This window comes from Trypanosoma equiperdum, assembly GCF_001457755.1.
Source record: "Trypanosoma equiperdum strain OVI genome assembly, contig: ctg_1783, whole genome shotgun sequence".
Lineage (NCBI taxonomy): Eukaryota > Euglenozoa > Kinetoplastea > Trypanosomatida > Trypanosomatidae > Trypanosoma > Trypanosoma equiperdum.
Window position 1 is genome coordinate 11,982 of NW_027123819.1, and position 8,475 is coordinate 20,456.

The following is an 8,475-nucleotide window of genomic DNA, read 5'->3' on the forward strand; positions in this document are numbered from 1 at the left end:
GGGAGTAGGGAAGAAGTAAGCACGCCATATAGAGAAGCAGAAAGGGGGGGAGGGAAAATTTGTTTCTGTTCGGTTGTTCGGCTTCTCATTTGCTGTCGTTGGAGGTTTTTCCCACCACCAGCGGTATACTTTGTTACTCAGTTTGCCACTCGGAGGTATTCACCTTGTTCGCTGGTGTTTGCTCTGGTGTTTGGAACTTGGTTGTGGTGTCTCCCTTTTTGTGTGGGAGAGCTCGAACCATAGCGGAGAGGAAGAGGTATTAGTCAATACGCTTCTACTCTGCTCATCACACCACAAGATCGAACACTTTTGTTTTATATATACATCTATATATTTTAGCATATTTTTCCTTGACTTTGGTCCCTTTCTCACCATTGAGAAAGAAGGAGGAGTGGATTATCAGAAGGAAGAAAATATACAGAAACAAACACACGGACACACAGAGGTTGGCAACAGAGGAACGAAAGAGTTAGAGAGAGCGAGTGAACGGTTTCATCCAATCTCTCTGAGAGAGGTCCGAGTAGAAAAAGAGGGAGAAAATATTTTCTAGGAGAACGGTAATACCAGCAGCAGCAGCAGCAACGATAAAGGAGACAATTGAGCGCGGAAGAGTGGAAAAGAAGGGCAAAACTAAAAAAAAGTAGTAGGTCTTGAGAAAAAAACGGCATCTGGGACGAGGCAAAGAAGGGGAAATGGCTCTATGTAACAGTCCTTCACGATGGCGTACTGTGTATTGCACTGGCGATAAACCGCCGGGGCGCATAGGGCATACACTCTGTGCGAATGCTGAAGAAACAAAAGTTTTCCTGTATGGAGGCGTTAATGACAAATTTGAAAGCACTTCCAATTACCTCAACGACTATTATTCGTTTGACGTAACCACGAAGCGGTGGACGCATATCGAAATGAGTGGGGACACGCAAAGTGCCAGAGCGTTTCACTCAGCTGTTTTTTATGGTGGCTCCATTTACATCTTTGGTGGCTGCAATGGTAGGGGCCGGTTCAATAAGTTGTTCTCCATAACAGAAAACGGTGTTTGCAAGCTGATAAGCTCTCAATCGGCTCCCGCTACACGGTATTGCCATAGTGCTGCGTCATTTGAAAACTGCATGTATATATTTGCCGGTAAGTGCGGCGGTAGAAATAGCAACAGGCGCCTCAGTGACCTTTTTTGCTTCAATTTCTCCACGGAGCAATGGTTCGAGTGCCCACAGCTCGGCACGAGACCAACTGCCCGCTCCGCCCACGCTGCTTTTACGTGTGGACGGAATATGATTGTATTTGGTGGTCGTAATGCCGATGGCGAGTGCTGTGAGGATATGTACTCGTACAATTATGACACGTTTATGTGGCGAAAGATTGAAGTGCCCAACGGTGGAGCATTTTTGGGGCGGGCACGTAACAGCGTTGTAGTGCATCACGGCAGGGTAGTGGTCTTCGGCGGGTGGAATGGCCGCAAGAAGCTCAATGATCTCTTTACTTATTTGGTAGACGCTAACATGGTGGAATTGTCACGTGATATGGAGGAGAATTGCCCCTCACGACGGGAGTGCCACGTGGCAGTGGTTTGCAAGAATACGATGATAGTGTTCGGTGGGCGGTTCCGTGGAGACTTCATGTCTGACACAGCAGAGCTTGATTTGGGGCCTAAGTCACTGAAACAAATGTGCAGAGATTGGATTCTCGACGGCACCCTGTGCGATGATGACGATTCCACGGGCCTCAAACCCTTGACGCAAGGGCTTCGGCGGTTCGTTATAAGGTGGAAGGAACTGACAACGAAAACAGATCCCAATTATAAGAAACCGCAGTCGACGTATGGCCTTCATACTGAAGCACTCTCATCTGACAGCAACTCTCAGCATGAATGAGTTGTATGAAAGGTATAAGTAATACACAGGCGCATACGATCCAAGCACAGGTATGTGTGGATGGCATATGAGAGAGGTGAAAAGCGTGAGGGAGAGTACGCCAGCATTTGAAAATAACGGCTGTTTGCTTTCATGGTCCTCTTTTCCTCCCTTGTTATTACCATCTCCCTTCAACCATTCCTTCTTCACAGCAGTTACATGCCCCGTGCACATTACTTTTAGCTTTTTGTGTGTGCGCAGTAGAGTGAATGGGTGCATGGGAAGGTGAGGAGGGGGAGTGGGAAAATGCTGCGAGCAGGATCGGAAGCCACATCGCTGGATTGCGCCTTTCTTGTTTTTTGTTTTGTTTTTTTGTAAAAAAAAAAAAAGAAGGGGAGGAGGGAGAAAAACAAAAAAGGCAAAGGAAGGGAGGGCGCACACAATGTTGTTTCAGCGCTCGGCCCACGTTAATAAGTCACATGTCCGACTGTGCGTAGATGTGCGTATGCCGACGGCATTAGCAGAGTTGGTGGAATCGTTTTTATGTCATGGTAGAATGTCGACGAAGTATATATACTATTGGATTGCGCATATTTTATTTCCTTACATATTCCAGATCTATCTCTTTATACATTTTCTTTCTTTCAATTGTAAAAAAAGGGGGGAGGGAGAAGAAGAAAAGAAAAGAAAAGAAAAGGAGGCGGAATGTAAATTTACGCAATTATGGGGGAAAAGAGAGGGATAAACAAGCAAACAGGAGAAAGGAATGGTTGGTGAGGTGAAGGGAACTGCAAAACGAAAAGAAAAAAAAGGAAAAATTGTGTAGAATGTGAAATGAGGGAAATTTGTGTATACGTATGTATATATATATATATATATATACATTTATTTATTTATGGGAGGGGGGTGGTACAGCCACTATCATGAGCTTGTTCTTATGGAAAGAAGGGCAAGTCAGGTGAAAGGAGTTTTTGTTTTTGTTTTTGTTTTGTTTCTAATGTGTGCGCCAAAAGGTGTACGGGTGCTGGTGGGCGCGGGAAGAGGAAAAAGGGAAAAGGGAAAGTGGTGGATTCCCATTCATTGAAAGAAGAGGAGAAGGAGAGCCAAACACGGCTCCCACGTTTTGCGTTTCTGTTGTGATGTGAAGATACACATGTTATTATACCCTAGTCTTGTACTTCTTTTTTGTTTCCGTATCATTTACCTTGAAAAGGTGAAGAAAAAGAAAAGGGAATTAACAATATAAGAATGTGGCATACTCTTTGCGTCTCCCTCTCTTCCCCATTGTTTCCTAACCTACTCGCCCACCTGATTTGCCTTCCCCCTCCCTTCGGACTTTGAGTCTGACGTTTTCAGTTCGATCCTCTTATGTTGCATTCTTCTCATTTTTTTTTCTTTCCTGAGGGCGGGGAATAGCGGGGTGAAAATGTTTCGTACATGTGAGGCACGTGACGAATTAACTGCAGGAGAAAATAGTGGTAAGATGACAAAGGAGAAAATCCTAGTGAATTAGTGGACCCTGATCCAGGGGTCTTAGTGTTGTCATTCTTTTTTTTGTTTTTTTTTTGATCTCTCCTTATCGTCATTTTGTTTCATGTTCGTATCTTGTCCGCGTTGAAACTTGCAACGCCGCAAACCCCCACAAGCCCCCACACACATACGTTGGTAATGTAATGTTGTGTTGCACATCTTTCGGTTCTGCATGCGGAGCTCTCTCTCTCTCTCTTTCTTTTTTCTTTTATTCTGTGCCCCTTTGGTTATTTTTAATTTCGTCTTCCTTCTTTTTGGAGCGTTTGCCGCGCGCTTCTCTCCCTCCCGTCCCCCCCCTCATCTTTTGGTTCGGTTTACTTTCCCCTCTCTTTATGCGCAAAAATCCCTAAATTTTTTCCTTTTCCTCTTCGGGCGCAGCCGGGAGGATTGTCACACGTGGGCGCAAAGACTTACCCTTTTACTCATATATATATATATATATATATATGTGCTTTAACTCTGTTTTGTACGTGTGCCTCTTTTTTGTGTTCCCATCGCTGCACTTCCCTAATCCCTCTTGTGCGCGTTTTGGGGATGATATGGGAGGTTTCGTGTCATCGAGTAGGTGAAAGGAATACGGGATGTGACTCGCCCGATTCACTTCTATCCCTTTCGCTTTCAGGTGGTCACATTCTTGACGGCATGTCGGCGCAAAAAAAAAAAAAGAAAAAAGAAAAAAAAAGAGCGCACACACATGTACACGCATCACATCGCCACTGGGGGAAGATCGATTGGTGATGTCATGTGCCGGACGGAAGGGAAAGAAGGGGAAGCTAAAATAAAAGTATGACTTTAAAGCGATGAAAACACGTGTTAGTCTTCGAGTGGGTGGTGTTCAGGTGGAAAGCTATGCGACTGTTTGCTGATTATTTCGGTTTCTTCCTCTGTCGTTACTACTACTGCTGTTATCGACGTTGTTGTTGCTGTTGTCGCCTCCACTTCTTCTGCTTTAACTTGGTGCCCACTTCCCTTTTTCTCCCTTTCCTTTTTGCCCTACTGTCATAAGTCTAAACAGGAACAACTATCACCACCACCATTGCTACTCGAGGTGTAGGTTGATCTGTCAACCACCATGGAACGCTCGAAGCACGTAACATCAAATTAGCAAAAGAAATTAACTTGGAAATGGTGTTCCCCCCCCTTATCTAAGAGCAAGTATTATTGACAAGGTTGTTGTGTTACTTGAAGGCGGCTAATAGTTGCGATGGCTGCTATTCCTATACTTGATATGTTACTGCTTTATGCAAACTCTGCTCTTCTTGACTTATAACTTGTTTCGATTTCTTTATTTATAATAATCTCCATTCTTTTTTTTTTTTCGTGACTAACACAATTGCAACAAGAGTAGGAGAGACCGAAACCATGGGAATCGTTCGTAGCCGTCTGCACAAGCGGAAGATCACCGGTGGAAAGACCAAGATCCACCGGAAGCGCATGAAGGCTGAGCTTGGCCGTCTTCCCGCTAACACGAAGCTCGGTCCTCGCCGCGTCAGTCCCGTGCGTGCCCGCGGTGGTAACTTTAAGCTCCGCGGCTTGCGTCTCGACACCGGCAACTTCGCGTGGGGAACTGAAGCTTCTGCCCAGCGTGCTCGTATTCTTGACGTTGTATACAACGCTACATCTAATGAGCTTGTGCGTACGAAGACGCTCGTTAAGAACTGCATTGTGGTTGTGGATGCAGCGCCCTTCAGGCTTTGGTATGCCAAACACTACGGTATCGACCTTGGCGCTTCCAAGTCGAAGAAAGCTACGCAGAAATCGACAGAAAAGAAGTCCAAGAAGAGTACTCACGCCGCTGTTGAAAAGTATGACGTGAAGAAGGCGTCCAGCAAGCTGAAGCGCAAGTGGGAATACCGGAGGAAGCACCACAAGATTGAGAAGGCATTGGCTGATCAGTTGCGTGAGGGTCGTCTTCTCGCCCGCATCACGAGCCGCCCAGGTCAAACTGGCCGTGCGGACGGTGCGCTTCTGGAGGGCGCTGAGTTGCAGTTCTACCTGAAGAAGCTCGACAAGAAGAAGCGTTAGGAGGCGTTATGAAACCATGGTATCTTGTTTGGGCAGTCATTTTGTTTGTTGTTCTTTTTTTTTCTCTCCACTGAAACAATCTGATGCGCCATTTCTTTTTCTCTCATACTTTCAAACAACTTTTGTGACCTCACCGTTCCTTCGCTCTCCCACAGGGGGAGCAAAGTCTTTTCAACGTTCCGAGGGCATCTGTGAACGAAAGGAGTGCAAAAAAATCAGCTGGCTGTTTTCCCCCTTTTTCCTTTTTCATTCTGTTGATCGTGAACGCGTGTGTGGCGTTGTGAAAATTGCAAAAATAAGGACACACACGAGCATATACACCAACACACCCGGAAAAAAAACTTGTACTTAAAAGGAATATCACGTGCTGAACACAGAGCATTGACCAAAGACGATTATTTATGTCGTTTAATGATAACCTGGCCACCAACAGCATTCGCTGTCTCGCCGCTGACGGCGTCCAGCAGGCAAAAAGTGGGCACCCGGGTGCGCCTATGGGAATGGCACCTATCGCATATGTTCTGTGGTCTGAAGTAATGAAGTTTGACAGCAAAGACCCGGAGTGGATCGACCGTGACCGCTTTGTCCTTTCTAACGGGCATGCGTCCATGCTTCAATATGTCATGCTGCACTTGAGCGGTTATGATCTTTCCATGGATGATCTCAAAAAGTTCCGTCAGTTGAACTCTCGCACGCCTGGTCATCCCGAACGCGGTGTGACGCCTGGAGTTGAGGTTACCACCGGTCCACTTGGACAGGGCATTGCTCAAGGTGTTGGGCTTGCCATTGCAGAGGCCCAACTGGCGGCAACGTACAACCGTCCAGGCTACAACATCATAGATCACTGGACGTATGTGTTCTGTGGTGACGGTTGCCTCATGGAGGGCATCGGGCAAGAGGCTCTTTCTCTTGCGGGTCACCTCGGTCTTGAAAAACTGGTCGTTGTGTATGACTCGAACCGTATCAGCATCGATGGAAGCACTGATATTGCCTTCACCGAAGATGCAGCCAAAAAGTACGAGGCACTCGGCTTCCACGTTATTCCGGTGAGTAATGGGGATTCAGACTTCACTGCACTGCGCGCGGCATTTGCTGAATGCAAGCAAATCAAAGGACGCCCTAAGTTGGTGATAGTTAACACAACCATCGGGTACGGTTGCCGGTTGGCGGGGTCTGAGAAGGCACATGGTGCACCTCTTGGTGATGACGAAGTGGCACGTGTGAAAGAACAGTTTGGTCTTGATCCCACCAAGAAATTCCATGTGCAACCGGAGGTTTACGGGATATTCGGTAAGAACGCTGAGAGGGGTGCCTCCCGTCATGAAGAGTGGCGTGTGCGAATGAGGAAATACACCGAGGAATTTCCACAGGAGGCGGATGCTCTGCAGAACCAACTTGATTTCAAACTGCCCCCCGACTGGAAGTCGAAATTGCCACTCAATGACAAGTCCATTGCCACGCGGAAGGCTAGTGAGAATGCCCTTGGAGCCCTTTTAACTCTGACCCCAGCTTTGGTAGGTGGTTCCGCAGACCTATCTCCCAGCAACCTCACACGCCCGGGTTCAGCCCAGATGGTTGACTTCCAAAAGGACACTCCGCATGGGCGCTACATCCGGTACGGTGTACGTGAGCATGCGATGTGCGCTGTCATGAACGGCATGCACGCTCACGGAGGCTTTGTTCCATATGGCGGCACCTTTCTGAATTTCATTGGCTATGCCCTGGGTGCTGTGCGCCTTGCCTCACTGGCTCACCATCATGTTGTGTACGTGGCTACTCATGATAGTATTGGTGTCGGGGAGGACGGCCCGACTCATCAACCGGTGGAACTGTTGGCACTGTTGCGTGCCACACCCAACTTATTGGTATTCCGCCCAAGTGACCAGACGGAGACAAGTGCAGCGTGGGCCCTGGCTCTGGAGAACACAAGGGGCCCGTCCATTCTCTGCTTGAGCAGGCAAAATACCGTGCCGCAGCCGACCTCTAAGCTGGAGGGTGTGGCGAAGGGAGCTTACATCCTGATCCCGGCAGAGAAGCCGCAGCTCATCATTGTTTCAAGCGGTTCGGAGGTTTCAATTGCAGTTGATGCCGCGAAGGCCCTCAGTTCGGAAGTGCGCACCACCGTTGTGTCGATGCCTTGCCAGGAGTTATTTGAGCTGCAGCCAGTTGGATATCAGCAAAAAGTATTCCCTGAAGGCGTGCCTGTTATCTCCATTGAGCCGTTTGTTAGCACGGGTTGGGAAAGATATTCGCACTACCACATTGGTATGGAGGGCTTCGGTGCCTCTGCGCCAGCCGATCAACTGTACGAGTACTTCAACATCACCGTTAATCATGCCGTTGAGGTTGGCCGAAAGCTCGCCAAGAAGTACGTAGGGGGTACAGCGCCAGCGAAGCGGTCCCATTTGTGAGGTGGAGTGTTTGCCTTGTGAACGTGCCATGCACGCACGCCCATCAAAGTTCAATCTTGTTTTATATCGTCATACGTACGTATAAGTTGTTTTATTTATTTTTTAAAAATCCTAACGTCTACACGTTTTCCTTGCTTAATGGTTTGCTTTTGCCATGTTTTATCGACAATTATCTTCACCACCACCATCATTCCAGGGCTGGAAGGCTCTGTGTATGCGCACCCGGTTGCCACCCATTGGAGGGAACATATCTGTGGAATATGGGCGGCAAGACGCAAAACCAAGAAAACAGGAGAAGGGGAAAGATTATGATTCATGTGCTTGCTGTTACAACCAATATAATTACGATGGAAGCATCATTAAAGGGTGTAACTGGAAGAAACTGAGGAAGTGAACGAACTCAATTAAGAAAGGGGTAAACAATGTAGACATGGGCGGGGAAAGGGAGAGGAGCGAGGTTGTGTGCAATACATTTCGTTCGTTAGGCACACAAAACGATTCAGTTTATGTATTTTTTTTCTTCTTTTGATTTTGTTGATTTATTATCGAAGTACACCTTTGTTGCTTTCGCTTTTGACTATTATGCTAGCGCTGAGGAGTTAACTGAGCGTCACGAGTTTAGCGCCTATTAAACTGTCTATTTTTTCTGTTTAATTATA

The 8,475-nt window shown here is 47.1% G+C and overlaps 3 protein-coding genes across 3 annotated transcripts; all 3 read left to right on the plus strand.

Annotated features, from left to right (window-relative positions):
• Positions 1 to 692: 692 nt before the first annotated feature.
• On the plus strand, positions 693 to 1,871 carry TEOVI_000569000 (Galactose oxidase, central domain/Kelch motif containing protein, putative; the record flags this gene model as incomplete). Its single annotated transcript, XM_067223180.1, has 1 exon — positions 693 to 1,871. The coding sequence occupies one exon, from the start codon at positions 693 to 695 to the stop codon at positions 1,869 to 1,871; it is 1,179 nt and encodes a 392-aa protein (XP_067079281.1).
• A 2,871-nt stretch (positions 1,872 to 4,742) lies between these two features.
• Positions 4,743 to 5,405, plus strand: TEOVI_000569100 (40S ribosomal protein S8, putative; the record flags this gene model as incomplete). Its single annotated transcript, XM_067223181.1, has 1 exon — positions 4,743 to 5,405. The coding sequence occupies one exon, from the start codon at positions 4,743 to 4,745 to the stop codon at positions 5,403 to 5,405; it is 663 nt and encodes a 220-aa protein (XP_067079282.1).
• A 401-nt stretch (positions 5,406 to 5,806) lies between these two features.
• TEOVI_000569200 (transketolase, putative) lies at positions 5,807 to 7,816 on the plus strand (the record flags this gene model as incomplete). The annotated part of the gene is made up of 1 exon (XM_067223182.1): positions 5,807 to 7,816. One exon carries the CDS (start codon positions 5,807 to 5,809, stop codon positions 7,814 to 7,816), a length of 2,010 nt encoding a protein of 669 aa, XP_067079283.1.
• Positions 7,817 to 8,475: the final 659 nt, after the last annotated feature.